The 17730-nt window shown below is 33.9% G+C and overlaps 1 protein-coding gene and 1 pseudogene across 1 annotated transcript; both read left to right on the top strand.

The window, feature by feature from the left end:
• LOC105126963 (poly [ADP-ribose] polymerase 1-like) lies at positions 1 to 8793 on the top strand (annotated as a pseudogene).
• Positions 8794 to 9640: 847 nt separating this feature from the next.
• LOC105126747 (LOB domain-containing protein 16) lies at positions 9641 to 11162 on the top strand. The gene is made up of 2 exons (XM_011027710.1): positions 9641 to 10093; positions 10600 to 11162. Exons 1-2 carry the CDS (start codon positions 9803 to 9805, stop codon positions 10948 to 10950), a joined length of 642 nt encoding a protein of 213 aa, XP_011026012.1. The 5' UTR covers positions 9641 to 9802; the 3' UTR covers positions 10951 to 11162.
• The last annotated feature ends 6568 nt before the right edge of the window (positions 11163 to 17730 follow it).

Genomic DNA, 17730 nt, shown 5'->3' with positions numbered 1-17730 from the left:
ATGGTAATGGCAACCGGAGCAGTTCGGAACAACCGTGGAGCTCCAGGTAAGAATCCGGGAAGGTAAAGTACAGTAAAACACTAAAAATCTCACGCTGAAAGCTTACGAGAAACTCCATCATCTAAAAACTTAAAAAAGAAAACTCATCATCCATCCATCACCTAAAAGATTCCTTCCTCCCAGCACCCTTATTTCTCCATCTCTATTCTACCAAACTCATACTATCTCTCTCACACACAAACTGATATCTGTCTATCTATATACACACATGGAACACAGTGAGAGAAAGAATGTATCTAGGTAGGTGCCACCTCTGATACACACAACAAACAGAGAGCGAGAAAAGCAATGGCTGATTTTCCAAATCCATGGAAGGTGGAGTACGCCAAGTTGGCTCGATCGTCATGCAAGATTTTCCATAAAATCCATCGCCAAAGAGATTCTCAGGCTCGGCAATGGTCCTCGCCACTCGATTTGACGGTTTCTTGCCTGTAATGTTTATTTTAAATCCACCCTCACTCTATTCTCTTTCATTATAACCTCATATATACCCCCAACTATTATGATAGTGTTAATTTGCCCTCTAACAGTTTAGATTTTTCAATTTGTTTCTTCTAAAATAAAACGTTAAGTTACCAACAAAACTACACCTCATCTTTTTTTCGTTTTCTTTTTCTTTTTAAAAATAGAAAATAATTTACCCTCCAATTTCCGGGATTCTATCAATTTTGCTCCCAAACACCTTTATTAATTAAACATGCCTTTAGGTTCTCCTGTTTATATTCTCTGTAAAATGACATGTTTCTTACCAAAAACAAATTACAATTTGGATGGAATCCACGTCAAATATGGATGTAAGGACTTAGTTGAAAGTTTCAGAAATTGGAGGGTAAAACAGACAAAAAAATTGTCTGGGGCTAAACTGAGACTACCTGTATAGTTCAGGGGCGTTTTTAGGTTTTGCCCTTATCCATTTTTTTTAGAAATCTGATATAAATAATAAACGCACCTGTTTTGTTTTCTGAGTAAAGGTGGAACCATGCAGCCTTCGTTTTGAAGAAACCAATCTATCCAAGTGGAGAAGTTATCTGGATGGGAAAGTCTCTCGGCCTCTGACCAGGCAGCAGTTCAATCACTAGTTAAGAAGGTTCATTCTGCTGCAGAGACTAGTACGATATAGGAAACTAGTTATGCAATGCTGTAGTGACCACTACATATTTTCATTGGTATGGTAAGTGTCTCTAGTTTCGGTCTCTTTCTCATTGTTGTCGTCTTTTGGGTATTAAAGATGAGGGGAAAGGGGATGAAAAACTGCAGCAATCGACAGGCAAAGCTGGTGGAAACTTAGAAATGATGTTGGTAGTGGTCAGAAGTCAAAAGTTGCCAGGGATACGGGAGATGTGTCGACTAGCAGGGCTAAATCGGCTAAGAAAGATTGTGATTTTGAGAGTGAACTTAAGGCACAATCAAAAGAATCGTGGGCTTTAAAGGATGACCTCAAAGAGCAAGTGCAGCATTAGAGTTGCGTGCAATGCTCGAAGCCAATGACCAGAATTCTACTGGATCAGAACTTGATTTGCATGATCGATAGTTGAAAACAACCTTAGCCAATCCATGCTGCATTTGTGCGTTCACACCTTTATACCTTATTAAATTTTGCGGTTTTATCATGAATGCATCTGAAGATGATTTTTCAAGCTTGCTAATACTGAAAAAGGGATAATTTTTAAATATTTGAGATTATCATTTATTATCTTTTGTTAGGTATTTCCGGGGTTTGAGCCAAGACAGCCAGTGCTAAAATGGGAGTTGGCTCAATAAAGAAAAAAATTGTAGATTATTTTGGAAAAAGCTAGTTGATAATCTGTTGCCATCCACTGAATTTTCCATATTTCTGCTACCATTACCAGTAGTAATCATGAAATCATTGTTCCCTGAAAAATAAACTTGGACAATACACATCTATAGAAATGTTTCTTCTTGATGGCCCAGAAGAAAAAAAAGGTGATGTTTGGTTTCCTTGCATCATGAATAAATTTCAGTTCACCATGAATCACTCATGAGTTTATAATTGCCGCCATGACATTACCATAGACCATAAGTTCTTCCTCTTGCATTGGATTTTGATTCAACCCTTTACTCCCAACAATTCTTTTCTAGTGCCGACAGGATGATGCTCGGAGCACTTGATTGCTGCCCAATTTGTTCCGGATCTTTTCGCTATTCTGGAGGCATTTATAGGTGCCGGGGCTGCCTGTCTGAATGGAGCAAATGCTTGTATTCATCTTGTGAACCAAAACGTCTTAAAGGGAAGTGGAAAATCCCAGAAGAAACAGATAATCAATATCTTAGCAAGGTACACAATTTTGGCGTATTTAATGCCTTAAGTTGAGCTAATTCTAATTATATTTGCTGCATGCTTTGCAGGGGTTTAAATCACAAAAGGGTAGTAAACCAGTTAGGATTCTTCCTCCAGCATCATCTCACAATCCTTCTGGAAGCCAAGCAACTAACACCAAGCCTCCTTCAGATAGTGAAAGTTTTGGAGATTTAAAAGTTTCTATTCACGGGTTCCAAGCGGAAGCTGTGGTATGGTCGATATATTCTAATCTCTATAATTTGGTGAAATTATCCATCGATTTTTTTTGCAATTAACTAGCTAATTTTGCTCATTTTATATGTTCGAATTCTGAAGGAAGAATGGAAAGGAAAAAAATTGAGGGAGCAGGTGGACAGTCCCATGCCAAGATCAACAAAGGTACTGGCTCTATGGATTAGATTTTGAATTGAAAATTATTCTGGCCATGGAGAAATAACTCTTTCTGTTGACTTATGATATCATGTTCCATTGCAGATGCAAACTGCTTGGTTCTGAGTCAAGGAATGTTTTATGAAGATGCTGAGATTAGGAAAGCAAGGTAAAGCCCTTTCTCTCTGCTGGTCTTTACTATATTTCTTCTTCTGTTTTTTTTCCTGATTAGAAACTAGGGATTCATCATTTATTCATTTATTTTTATCAAAGGATTAAATTGGTTCATTTTTCCTTGGTCCTAGCCTAATCTGACTCGTTGAAAATCCGTGTTGCCGGGCTTGGGTTTCATAAATTCTGCACTCTCATTGAAAAAGAAAGAAAGAAAGCAATGTAGAGTACAGTGAAACCACAAAATCAAATTATATTTATACCAAACACATACGTATAAATATACACATAACACAGAGACCCGGAGACAGACTCTCTCTCTACCCCCGAAGGCAAGGAAGGCGGAGTAAGCCAAGTCTGCTCGTTCTTCATGCAAGAACTGCAAAGGTATCATGGAAAAAGAGATACTCAGGCTCGGCAAAATGGTCCTGGACGCTTTCATGCCTGTATATCTTTTCTTTCCCTTTTCCCTTCAACTTCACCCCCCATTTTCTCCTCCTCCCCCTCCACTTTTTTTTTCCACTCTTTGATTATCAACTCTTCTTTTGCGTGTCCTTTTCTTTTCTTGTCTTTTTTGTTATTATTTTGCGATGAGGGATTTTTCGTTTCTATTTTTTTTTTAATCGGAGTCGAGTTTGCAATTAATGACCTCAAAAAAGTGCAGGAATTGTGAATCTTGCTTGCCTTGGCCTTCATTTCATTGTTCAATTTTCTACAATTTGATAGGTTGATTTACTGTATTCACTGTTTTATGCCTTAAAATGCTTGTGATTCACTGGACTAAGGTGTGTCTTGTTCAAATTTCTGCTTCAGAAATTATTGATATAATGTCATAACTTGATAGCTAGATATAACCTACTACTGGATGGAATAATTATTCTTTTGAGTATATTACTATTTCCTTTATGCTAGGGCTTGTATAATCGTTGATGATTGCGTTTTCTTAGATGTTAGTAAGTTATTTCTCCATTTTCTTCACTGAGTTAACCCTTTGGATTATATCATCTATCCTGACCTTTTAACAAAAATGTAAAAGAAAATCCTGAAAGAATGAAGTCTGATATGCATTTGTTTTCTGAATAGATGCAGAAACATGCCAGTTGCATATTGAAGAAGGGAAATCAGATAAAAGAGTAAGCCTTTTTTTTACTGCTTACAATCATTTCCAGAGACAATCCAGATGGATGCAACGAGTAACTTCTGTATATTTTCTTGCTATTAGCATTGATCATGTTGAAGGCATAGAATCGCTTTGATGGGAAGATCAGCAGAAGATTATAAAATATGTTGAGGGTGGTGGATCTGGTGGTGATGCAGACAGCAAACTAGCTCCTCCTCTGGTGGAATTGATGTACAGGTATAAACTACCTTCCTTGTGGCACTTTTTGTTCTTTAGGCAATTGCATGTATGATAGACCAGGTCTTGTGTTTTACAGAGATGCAATGATGGAGTTTCAGATTAATATGTCAGAAATGCCTCTTGGAAAACTAGGTAAAAAATAATAACCGAAAGGGTTGTTACCAGTAATTTTTTTTTTCCTTTCCTTTTTCGTTACCGAAGCTGTTCTATTTCTGATGCTGTAAAAATAAAAAATAAAAACCATAACTTTATCAAATTTGATTCTTATCTCTTTGTGCAAAGAACCCCTGTAAAGAGTTTGATCGATTAGTTTACCCTTCTTTTTCACTTCTCCATGTCTTGCAGCATTGAAAGAGATCCAGAATTTATTAAATAGCATTTCTTGTAATCCTTCTATCAAAGAAAGCTTGATAATCAATAGATTTTTCACTGTGATCCCTTCTAATCCATCAACATGTGATTAGAGATGAAGATGATTTTAAGTTGAAGGTACAGGATGCTATGTGTGATAACATCATTGATGTTTTTGTACATTCTCTACTCAACTGTCTTTTTATGCCTCGTTTGTGGTGAATATTTTATTGGTTGGTTTTCTCATAGACATAGTAATTGCTAACTCATTTCTTTGTGGCATGCAAATTAGTGCTTTGTTGAATCTTAGCTGGGACTTCTTATTTGTGCCTGTCAACTAGCGTGTATATAATAAAAATGTTCTGACTGAACTTTTATAGTGACTAAATCTACCTTGCGTACATTGCCCAGGTGAGGAATAATATGTTTCACTGTTTTGTTTCTGTTGCAGGAGAAAATGTTAGAAGCTCACAAGGATATTGAGATAGCTTCAAGATTAGTTGGCTTTGATGTGTACAGAGATGATTCCCTTGATGATAAGTGTAAGAAGCTCCATTGTGATATATCTCCATTTCCCTCATGAGAGTGAGGACTATCAGTTGATTGAGAAGTATCTCCTTACTACTCATGCACCAACTCATATGTGGGCTAAACTTCCTGATAGTTCAAGCCCTCAGCACTAAATCTGCTGGTGACAAGTTATTGTTCCATGTTTTTTCCCCCTTCCCTTGCCATCTTAACAAAGAAATTACTGGTGCTTGATGTTATTATCAGGATTGAAGTCTTGAACTGGAAGAAGTATTTTCATTGGAGAGAAGGCAAATTTGGTAGGTTTGCCCCTTATAGAGAAAAGCTCGAGAACAGAATGCCTCTCTGGCATGGTGAGTATCTCTTAATCAATTATATCTCTTCATCAGTAATGGAATATGATTACAGAATCAGGTATGCAGGTGAAACCAAAAGGCTTCTCCTTTAAAGCTTCTCAGTTGACAAACTTTGTGGGCATACTTAGCCAAGGACTCAGAATAGCTCCTCCTGAATCTCCAACAACTGGATATATGTATCTCTCTCTCTTTGATGTTTGTTGTGTGCATATGCTTGCATGTTTCTAGATATTTGGATTCATATGCAGCAGATTTACATTTGTGATTTTCACATACATGCCTATTGTACCTTCCTCCCTTCTGCAAGGCTGATGATTGAACACTTTGCATTACAGTTTGGTAAAGGGCTGTATTTTGCTGACCTGGTCTCTAAGAGTGCTCAGCGTTGCTTTACTGATAAGAAAAATCCAGTGGGACTAAGGCTTCTCAGTGAAGTTGCCCAAGGGGAGCTCTACGAGCTGAAGAAGGCAATGGTGAGTTCACATCCCATGATTTAAATGTGTTAGTATGTGTGTGTGCGTGCACATGTGTTAGTCCTCTTGCTTGGTTTGAGTCGGCCACTGACATTGTGCATGCACTCATTCAACATGCAATAGCATGGCCATTAAGGTGTAATGGACATGAAGGTGGGGTCCTAGAGATCCTTACCCTTAACCTTTGTTGCATGAAGTACCTACTTTCAAGACTCAAAACACACTTCTATGTGCGTGCAAATTTGGCGCAATCACCCTCGTTCAACTTGCTGTATGGTTTCTGATTTAGATGGCATAATGACAGCTTTTCCTGCAGGATTCTGTGTGGTAGTGAACTTGCTTTACTCACCCGATATTCTCAAATGTGGCTTGTGGGAAAATATTGACACATCCAGTGTTCCTTCTGATTTTTTTTCCCTTTTTCTGAATAAGAACCGAAACTTTATTTATTGTCACATTATTTGGAAAAACCACCTGAGGGAAAGCACTCTACAAAAGGGCAAGGCAAGAAAGTACCTCAGGAGTCAGAATTCACAAAGTGGAGGAATAATTTCATCATACCTTGTGGCAAACTAGTGACTTCGAATGTCAAAGGCCTCTGAGCTGATGTACAATGAGTACATTGTTTATAATACAGATTAAGTAAGTTCCATCTATCTCATCTTGGTTCTCATTGCTTCTGCTTGGCAAACTAGAAATTTTAAAATCCTACTGCTGATCCCATTGCTGTTTCCATTTCAGATTTAGACTCAATCTTCAATATCTAATTAATTAAATGATATATCTCGTGAGTAAATTTTTTTTTTTTGGTGGAAGCATGATATAGATTAAAATTCTAGAATTTGATTGACTATTGTAGAACTTAATCAAAATGATCAAATCAAGGTCTTTTACTGCTGTATCAGAGAGGTTATATGGCCATTGCCAAGTAATTGAAACCAGTAATGCTTACGGCAGACTTTTAATGATGAATGATCTTTACAATTACTCGATGATTTTCATATGATTATGCCTTTCAATGCCCATATACTGAGCAGTTTTAAAAAAATGGTTTTCTTGGACATGTTAAAATGCAGTTCTTGTTGAAGGTGAGGTTTCATCACAAGAGAAGACGAGGAAGGAATGTTTCCATGTCTTTTGAGAATATAATGATATGCAGTAGTTAAAAATTCTCACATGAAAACCATTTTGGATACACCATAAGAGGGTCTTGATGAGATCTCATTTTGGGGTTTGCTGGAGATCCATCAACTTGGGTGTTTTGCATGTGTAAATGTTGTCTCCAACCATAGATTATGAATATGTCAAATTGTTTAAATACAACAGATTATGGGCATTGGTATTATATATTCAACTCTTTATGGGCTGCCCTCTTTTGCTATCCATGAGTTTTTCCCTCGTTGCATGAAGGTTTCTGAGTACCATGCTGGGATGCAAGTAAACAAGCACCCGGGCCTCAAGTACAGAGCTGTAGGTAGTAGTGGTGTTCAAAATTTAGTCCTGCGATTGCTCTCCTGGAAAGCAAATTTCCTAGCAGGACCAAGACCATCCCAAAAATTTTAGTGTCTGAGCACAGGGGCGTGTGGTCTGTGGCCCTTTGTAACGAGTGTGATCAAGGTAAAACATTCGATCAATTCTGGTTTCTCTATAAGCTTCTACCAAGGATTAAAGGGAGGCTTTAATACAGAGGTGAATGTCCAGCCACACGATTAAGGTGGAGAAGCAGAACTATAAATTTGGAAGTTTCCGCTTTCATAAAAAGTCACCCCCGTCCAAGAAGAGGGGTAGATGTCCCAATCTATCCCGTGAGCATAAGAGGGGGAAAGAATCTTGGCTAATAATCTCGAAAATCTAATTATATGATTTTCGAAATACGATCGCATAGGCACAATTAACTTCATTGAAAGGGAACAAGTTTTGAGTTCAGCTCAAATCTCCATCTCAGAAATTCAAGAATTAAAAAGGAAATAGTTGGGAGATTTTTGCATTTAGCATAGAGGTCTGTGAGTTGGTTAAGCTCTTAAAGCTTGCATGTGTGCCATGTGCAAGGATGATGTGAGAAATGGAATCCAAAATGAATGATGATTATGTCATAGTTGAGAGACTAGAAGCTGGAAAGATTTGCCATGTTGATTCCCAAACTGTCTGAATTGTGGCAAGGAAGCTGTGATGCAGTGACAAAGGTGAGGTAAGAAACATGATAGGGTATGTACTTTTCGATGCAAAGTGCCATTTTCCTTTGTTAGGGTGACGAATCCGTCATTCTGTTCAAGCTGCCCCCTTTGCTTTACATGATGGGCATAATTAATTTTATGTTGTTTAGAGGGACGTGGCTGGCTCTTCCTTGCGCCATTTCCATGCTCTTCCCCATCTCTCTCCAGCTGGTTCGTTGTTGTGAGGATGTGTTCCTCACCTTCTTGTTGGACGAATTTGTTAAATGTTCGACTTTATGCAGTGGAGTTCTTTCACATGTGCTGATGCAAGGGCAATAATGCTTTGCATATTCTCCCCACAACAAGCTACGTCTTGTTCAACACCTTGAGCTGTCAATCGTTGTCAAGAACATGCTTCACTTTGATTTTGGAGGATGACCACCGTGCTAACATGACCAGAAGGGCAATGGAAATGGCAAGGCAAATCACAAAAGATTGTCAAGGCAATGGCCCTAACTGAACTTAAAACCATGAGCATGCTCGACTGAAGTTTTATTGACGGATAATTGAAGATCTGTGCTCTCAAGCAAATGTAATCAATGCAATACATGTGGCATAACATCATGAATCGCTATAGCATCGTGCTTGGAGTCGAGGGATTTTGCCTTTTCATTTGATTTTTCGATTACCAGCTCTAATAACAACATTTGTATATAAAGAAAATGATGGGCTCGTTCCAAAGTAGAAACTGTTGCCTCTTTAGAGAGGCATCATGCTTGTCTCTTGTGATCAATGGAAGCATCATCTGCGAGGGTAAACACACGCTATTTTCACTTCAACTTTTCTAGGACAGAAACACTCTTTAGGCAGGGGAGCACTAATTCCATGACATGATCAACAGGAGAACCCTAGTTTCCATAGGTAACAAAAAGTCAGCTTTGCTTCTCTAGGCAACCAAGTGATAATAAACAAATGTGCATGGTGTACATAAACTAACGTCAATGTCCACCGATTATAATTCATAGCCAGTCATCTCCTATTAAACTACTGCTACAGCAACTTACTTTCAAAATTAGACGCTTGCAAGTAATCAAAGATTTGTCCCTTCAACATACACTAGTCTATAGTTAATCACTCAAGATGACTTAAATTATTAGTTTAGTGTCGGTAAACAATCACCGGCGGTGGAGGCTTGAGTAAACCCAGCCACAAAGCGACAAGCAGCAGCAGTTCCCAGGTGCGGCGTTCGGCGGAAAAATAAAAAACTTGGTAAGCAAAACTCCCAAAAATCAAGCTTGAAAAAGTAGGAGTAGGAAATTTCAAAAGCAAGCTATGATTAATAAATGTTTTTTAATTAATAAAATGATCATAAAATGGCAATAAAATAGAAACCTCATATTGCATAAACCCCATTAATAAATGTTCCCTGAAAACCGTACATGATGGTCTTCAGTGTCTCCCATTCACTCCTCTTATAAGAGATCCTTTATGTCCCTTAATCCTAAAGCCCCCACCACACTTGATCCCCTAGCTAACCTTGCCACACACATTAGCCTCATTTTGTTTTGCACCATTTCCTAGTGTGCTCGTGTGCCTTTCTTTTTTTTTTTTAAAAAAAAAAAACTTGAAGAAGATTCTCTCCTCTCTTTGTTTCTCCCATCATGGCATCATCAGGGACTGGCACTGGCTCCCCTTGTGGAGCATGCAAGTTTCTCCGGAGAAAATGTGCGTCCGATTGTATTTTTGCGCCCTACTTTTGCTCTGAACAAGGGCCGGCTCGATTTGCAGCCATTCATAAGGTTTTTGGTGCTAGTAATGTATCGAAGTTGTTGTTGCATGTCCCGGTTGCTGAACGCTGTGAGGCGGTTGTCACTATCGCCTATGAAGCTCAAGCAAGGATCAGAGACCCCGTTTATGGATGTGTTGCCCATATTTTTGCCTTGCAACAACAGGTTTCTGAAAATCTATATATATAGCATATTCACCATTCATACAGAATATCTTCCTCTCCTTTTTTCCATATGTTTTTCAAGCATACCGTGGATCATAGATAGTACAAGATTCTCCGTTCTTGACAGTGTTTTATTTTTCATTTTTTTTTTTGGTTGGAAAAGGGATCGTGGAAAAAGAAGAAAAAAGTCTAGTTCTTTATGCCCACCAGGATTTATGATCTTCTTTGAAAATCAATGCATTATACAGTGTTTTTTCATGATTTTTTTTTCTTTTTAATTGAAAGCTACACCTGAATGTTCAATTCTTACTGTAAGCTCAGAATCTTTATTTAAAGAATTTCTTTCTAAATTAAACCCATCAAGTATTTTTTTCCTTGTTGATGATAGGAGGTGTGTCTTGCCGTGTGAGTCCTCAAATCATGCAGCTGGGTCATATCTCTAGAGATACAGTATTTCTGTACAAATTAAGGAAATTCTAACCTTTGGCAACTCTTCTTGTTTGGTAGGTTGCATGTTTGCAAGCACAGTTGATGCAAGTGAAGGCTCAACTAGCACAAAATCTAATCGATTCACCACGCATTAATGCAGAGAATATTCACCATCAGTGGCAAGGAAATAACATATCTGGGGTGCCATCACTTCCAACTCATCCAAATTACATCAATCCAATCTCTCCACAAAGCTCACTTGATTCAGTTGACCTCATCAGCAACAATATTGATCGTGGGATGATGAATATGCAAGATATACAAAGCAGAGAGGAGTTTGCATTCCAATCTCGGGCAAAGGTCAAGAGGCCATGCAATAGCGACCTGGGTGAGCTTCAAGCACTGGCACTTAGAATGATGAGGAACTGATACTAATTCATCATGGATACCATCATGTTTCTCTAATTTCCGCGTTAGCTCATCGCATGGAAGATCATGTATATATACTGAGCCGGCCCTCTGAAGAGACTTCAGTTTTGATCATCATAAGCCTAGTTAACAGAGGCATTTCCCCTCTGTTCAACCAGAACAATATCACTCACATTGTAACAGCCTGGAAATGAAAACTCTATTATCTGCTACCTCCCCCTGTCAAAGCTACTGCTAATATTTAATTTAGTCATCTTGAGTTTTATGTTCTTGGAGGGCAACTTAATTCAATTCTACTGCCTAGCTAGGGTGGTTAACTTAATTTTTGAAGATAATTTAATTATTATTATACAGCAATAATTAATGGGGATAATTGTCCTGTGTTCTTCTAGTTTAGTTTTGCTTATCAATGTAATATTATAATTTGGAGCAATAATGTTCTAAATCCTTCACCTATTACTGGGGGATAAATTAATTAAGATGTATATAGATACAAATTTGAACCTTCTGTTGTCTTTTCTGTAGGTGTTCTAGATGGTAATATAGTTTAATTTTTTTTTTCTTATGAATACATTAAATTAAATATATTGACGGAATACATAATTTGAATTTTTTTTTGCCTAAATAACAAGATTTTAATTTGTCAACAATTTATTCTTTCATGAAATTAAATATTAATTTTTTTTACTGCATAAATATTTTGTAAACATGATATTAATTTAATATTTTTTTATTAACATGAAGTGTTCGGGTCAGCTTAAACATATCATGATCAATTCTCAGATCCACTAAATACCCTATAAACCTAACAGACAAGTAAGACACCACAGAAATGACAAACATGCACATAAAGAGTCAAACCCGGATACTGGAGAAAGAGAACAAGTTTCTTTTATAACCGCTAAACCACAATATTAAATGCTTTATTTTTAATTGATATTTTTATATATGATGTATTTTAAAACCGCAACAATAATAAATTGAGTTATTTGGCTAAAAACTTTTGACAATTGTATGATTTTATTAAAATCTTAAGTTTTTTTGTGCTAATAAATCAAAATAGCTACTGACTTTGTAGTTAGGATCCCAAGGTTAATCTATCTTCTTCATGGTCAAGAGAATTGGTCCCGACTGTCCTTATTGTCGCTCCCAATTAATTATGAAATGGAAAACTTCATCTCAGGATATGGGGATTGGAAACTAGAGAGGAGGTGAGATTGCCATGATTGTAGTGAAGGGCTTAGGCAAGCACAGCACCCTTGTGTTTAAGGACCCACTTGCGGAGGGTCTGTATGTCCTCATAAGTAAGTTTACCTAAATGAAATACTCTTTTATGATTTTAATAGATACAAACTATGACCTTGTTTCCATATGTGTAGACAAAGTGTTCCCTTCAGCAGATGCATTAGGCTACATCATGAGTAAGTAGCTAGCTTTGACAACTTTTTATCAAACCCATTGAAGATGAAGGAGTTGCTCTGTTCTCCAAATTCCATAAATAATGTTAAGCGAAGAAGAAGAAGAAGAAGAAGAAGAACTTAATTAACAAGCCATTAAGAGAGAGAGGGAGAGAAAGAAAGAGAGGACGAGTGATTGTTAATCCATATCGGAGATTGATTATTGAGCAGATGTAATTACAAGATTACAACCGTTAAGGAAGATAAAATTGCTCAAACTTGTGTATTGCACCTTAAATATTGATTGGTCCAAGGGGCAAGTAGAGGACCTTAAACAGGAGAGGCATGATGCTACACATTCCAAAATGCTTGAATAATGTACGTATCTTTTAATATCAAATAGATAATAATAAGAATAATAAATGTTTGAATAATTATAGAATATATAGTGAAGGAGGAATGAGATGATGATGAAGTGCGGCGAAAGGGATAAGGGTGGTGACTTCTGGATAAAAGAAAATATGTTCATCTTCAACTCTACGACGTGGAGCATAAGGATAGAAACCAAGTAGAGCATAGGGATGGTTTGGGCACATTTATGAGGTATTACTTCTACGTATCTCCTTCTCCACTATCATTGAAGGATGGTGTGTGTATTTTAATACGTATCTCTTTCTTTAAAATCATTGAATATAGCTAGGTTATTATTATTATTTATTTGGTTTTGTTTTTTATAAAAATATAAATTAAAGCAAGAAAATATTATATATTTACAACCGAACTAAACTAAAAATAAGTTTTAATTGATCTCTTTTGATTCAATTTATTTTTATTTTAAATTAGTAAAACCATGATTTTGTGCTCCAAACTATGGTGAAAAAACATAAGTTATTGTAATTCATATAAGCTAAATGAGATTTTTTATTGCAATCAAAACTGATACGATGCAGGCAAGTTCAAATTCAGATTTTAACGTAAAATATATAATTATCCAATTTTACAAAAATAGTAATAATTCTCGATTTGATCATTTGGATCAAGGTGAAATTATACATGGAGTCTCCTGATATATTATCTTACCATGAGTTAAAATTTCAGGTTAATCAGAGTTGGGGAAGACATCTTATTACTGGTCAACAGAGGCTATATGAATTTTATTATTTATTTCTTTTTGACTTATGGATTTTCTATGTAACTAATATTCTTTTTCTAAAAAAATATGACAGCTTATTTTAAAAATCTACTAATAAGCTGCAGCATAGTTTCTAATGTGATAAGGATTCATAATTATTTCATAATCTTTTTTTTATAAGGATTTCTTATTCATTATAACTTAAAAAAAAAAAGATTTCAGAATAAATTCTGCATTTAGATAAGATTTTTTAGTTTATTTGAAACTTTTTTTATGGTGACAAATATCTCCCTTCCATGATTCTTTAACAATCTGAAAAATAATTTATGGAAAAACAACTATTTTCTTGGCATTATTATTATACTTCTCATTCATGATTCAATATTCATTGGATGAAGGTTTTTATTTTTAATAGTTCTGGTGTTTAAATATAAATTATTTTAATGTTATATTTTTATCAAACTTGATTTATCAGGCTTTCTAAAAATTGATATTTTTACATGTGAATTGTGTGATCTAGGTTACACATATTGAGTGCTCCACCACCTTCCTGTAGAGCTTGGCATCCACTACTCAAGGCCGTTTTCTAATCAAGCTTCCTTCTCGACGAAATACGAGGCGACCTCATTGGATAGAACAGTCAAGGATAATCTTCATGTCTTGGATTCAAAACATCTACGTCCATAATGCTCTCCTTATAGTGGATCTCTTCAGCTGCAATTTGATAGAATGTATAAAACCTCTGTTGGGGATTGTTGTGGTGCAATGCCATTAGCTATTATTAAAAACGTGCTATTAAAATCTTCAGCAAGTGGGTTTTTTACTGTTGATGGGTACTGTTCATACACCCTATTTTTATACTCGAAATGTTTTAAGATGATTTGATGTTAATTTAAGGCCAATTTCTTTTGTTTTTCAGGTAATGGTGGAATTGCAAAAAAAAAAACATAGTAAAGGATGTCAAACATGGATAATATACTTGAGATTTCATAAAAAATATACTTAGATACTTAAATTTTAAAAATAACATAATTTATATAATTTATATCTCCTTAAATTTTAAAAAATCACTTTTGATACAATCTTCTTTCAGGCTATTTATGACCATCAAAATGAATTTTGTTGTTTTCATGGATTCTATGCAAAGAAATGGGTTTGGTGGTGGTATATTTTAGCTTCAGTATAGCCTAAAAAATAAATTTAAATTAAGAAAAATAAATCAAACCTGATTTGATTTTGGATTTTTAGACCTTTCTTTGTGTTGATGGGTTGCTTTATGTGTTTTAAAGGTGTTGGTAAGATTTTTAGGTTGAAATAATTTAAAAATTAGATTTTTTTTTAAAAAATAATATTATATTTTTCTAGTAATCACATTGATGGCTGAAATCTAAACTCATAAATAACATAACGTTTACATATTTTTTATTTTAAAAAAGTTAGTAGTGGACAATTGTTCGTCCCTTATTTGTTATCTCCTAAATATATTTAACTGGAGATAGCGGTTAAGTATATACTTAAGAGGTAAAAAATTATTTAATCTAGTTAAGTTTATAGCTCAAATACCAGGTTTAATAAATTAAATTATAACATCTAGGCTAATTTTTTATTCTAATTTTTATTTTTTTAATTGATATCTTTTTTATATGTCTTTTTTAAATTTATGTTTTAATTAATATCTCTCATTTATGATTTTTTTTTCTTATTTAACCTTTTTGGATAAAGATTTTTTTAAAATTATTTTGTGTGTAATTAATTTTTAAGAAGATATTTTTAATTCATCTATAATTTTTTTCTTATCTTTTGTATAGATGAATCATGTTTTTAAAAATAAAAAAATATTTATTTTTAAATAATATTTCTAATACTTTCAACAACTTTGCATAATGTTTTTTTTTTTCATTCAATCAATTTAATGTATATATTTATTTTTTATATCATTTGACTGAAAAAAATATATACTAAATAAAATTTGTGTGTATTTAGTTGTCGTTTTGAATTTTTTATTTATGTATTTATCTATCAATATATATAATTTTTGATTTATTTATTTAATTACATACATACATATATAAACTTTAAACTTTTTTATTTGCTCGTAGATTTTTTTTTTAACTACAAAAACACATTAAAAAAAAACCTACATAAACATATATATATATATATAATCCAAGACAAAACAACGGTCAAATAGCTATTGCTTCCCTAATTGATGTTATGCTTTACGAGAATGATAAAGAGATGTTATAATTTTGTATTTATTTTAATTTTAACTAACCAACTATTGAACTTAATCATTTATGAGTTGTTCATCTATAATTATTTTAATTTTTTTTATATAGCAATGACAAGGCAGAAGTTGGGTTCAAGTGGCAGATAAAATGTAAAAAATCCATATCATGGAACTGTGCAACAAAGTGTTTAAGAACCTAAAAACTAAAGAAAAAAATAATACATTAAAAACAAACAATAATCTTAATTGGTGTTGATTAGTATTTTAAAAATCATAATAACAAGAACATACATGGTCAAGCCGCATTGGATATTATTAATCAAATCCCATTTTCTTCGAGCCCATGGCCACGACCTCGAGAGAAATGCAGAAGTGTATACTCTAAGTTAGAGCCATTATAGTCAAGCACCGTGTAACATCTTCCACACTTTAGCCCCCAACATTGGACAATTGAACACAAACAAAATTTAAAAAAAAGAAAAGAAGAAAATGTTATTTTAAATCAATTCCTCTATTTGCACTTAACCAAGTGATGATCATATTTATTATTCGAAAGGTATCCCATCAATTAATTAAATGGATAATCAATTGGTTGATTCTGAGTTCAAGAGAGCTATGTCTCAAGAAAGCTAGTTGAGAGCCAAAAAAGAGAAGGCAAGGAACAAGAACTCCACTTCACTTAACACCACCAATAAATTTAATGATTATTTAACGAGTTCAAGAGAGAAAAAAAGAAAAGAAAAGATGGAGCTATGTGCTCTCTCTTCTTTTCAATGGCCTCTCTTCTTAAAGGTGAGGAGGGCAGGCTGACTATGATGGAGCCATGACCAACACTTGTTCCTGCTGCTATTATTTTTGTCTCTTTAAAGATAGTATAAAGAGGTGTTTAGGATAGTGGTTAATAATGATTTTAAAGTATTTTTTGTTTGTAAAATATATTAAAATAATATTTTTTTAATTTATTTTTAATATAAATACATTAAAATAATATAATAATAATAATAATTTAAAAGGATATAAAAAGTTCTCATTGAAAAAGGGGTCCAATTAACATTACAACTGTACGTTTTGAATAGTTTTGATATCCTGATTTTAAAATTGATTTTTTAAAAATAAAAAAAAATATTATTTTAATATATTTTAATACAAAAATTATTTTGAAAAGCAACCATAAACAAATTTTTAAACAAGCCCTCTTGCTTTATTATTTTTGTCTCTTTAAAAATAATGTAAAGAGGTGTTTGAGATAATGATTTTAAAGTATTTTTTGTTTGAAAAATATATTAAAATAATATTTTTAATTTATTTTTAATATAGGATATTGAAATAATAATAATAATAATAATAATAATAATTTAAAAGGATATAAAAATTTCTCACTGAAACAGGTCCAAACACCACAAAATAATTTAAAGAATTGGTGGCGGACAAATTTGTAGGTAAAGAGTTGTAATTTCCAACTATATATGGCACTAATATTTGGGAATTAGATAGTGGGACGTAGCTAAATTTAAAATTATTGTTTAAGATAATTTAAATTGTAGAAATGTTAATTATTCAAGCAAGGGTCTACCCTTCTAAAAGTAAAAAGTAAAAATATGGAGGACCACCTGATTTATGGTACGGCTGATTTGCTGTAAAGCAATTTTCATTCACATGGCAGCAACACAAATGCCTATGACGTGTCAATTTACTTAAAAAAATACACACATTATTTACCAAATATAAAGAAAACAAAGCACAGAAAAAAGTTGAAAGAAACTGTTGGGTAATTATTGTCTGTTTGTTTTTATTTTTCAGCCGGTTTTTTAAATTGTTCCTTGAAAGAAAATATTAAATAGATTTTATTTAACAGTTTTAACATGCTATAAAAATATTTTTAAAAATATTTTATTGTATTTTAAATTGAATTATATTTTTGCAAAAGCATCTTAGCTAAATAAATACTTAATATTATTAATTAAACCTGACATAACAAATTATTCCAGTTATCGATTGACTTAAATTTTAAGTTAGGTTAA

This window comes from Populus euphratica, unplaced genomic scaffold (genome assembly GCF_000495115.2).
Source record: "Populus euphratica unplaced genomic scaffold, PopEup_1.0 scaffold30.1, whole genome shotgun sequence".
Taxonomy (NCBI): domain Eukaryota; kingdom Viridiplantae; phylum Streptophyta; class Magnoliopsida; order Malpighiales; family Salicaceae; genus Populus; species Populus euphratica.
Note: the sequence above shows the minus strand (reverse complement) of the source record. Positions and strands in the feature narration are given on the sequence as shown.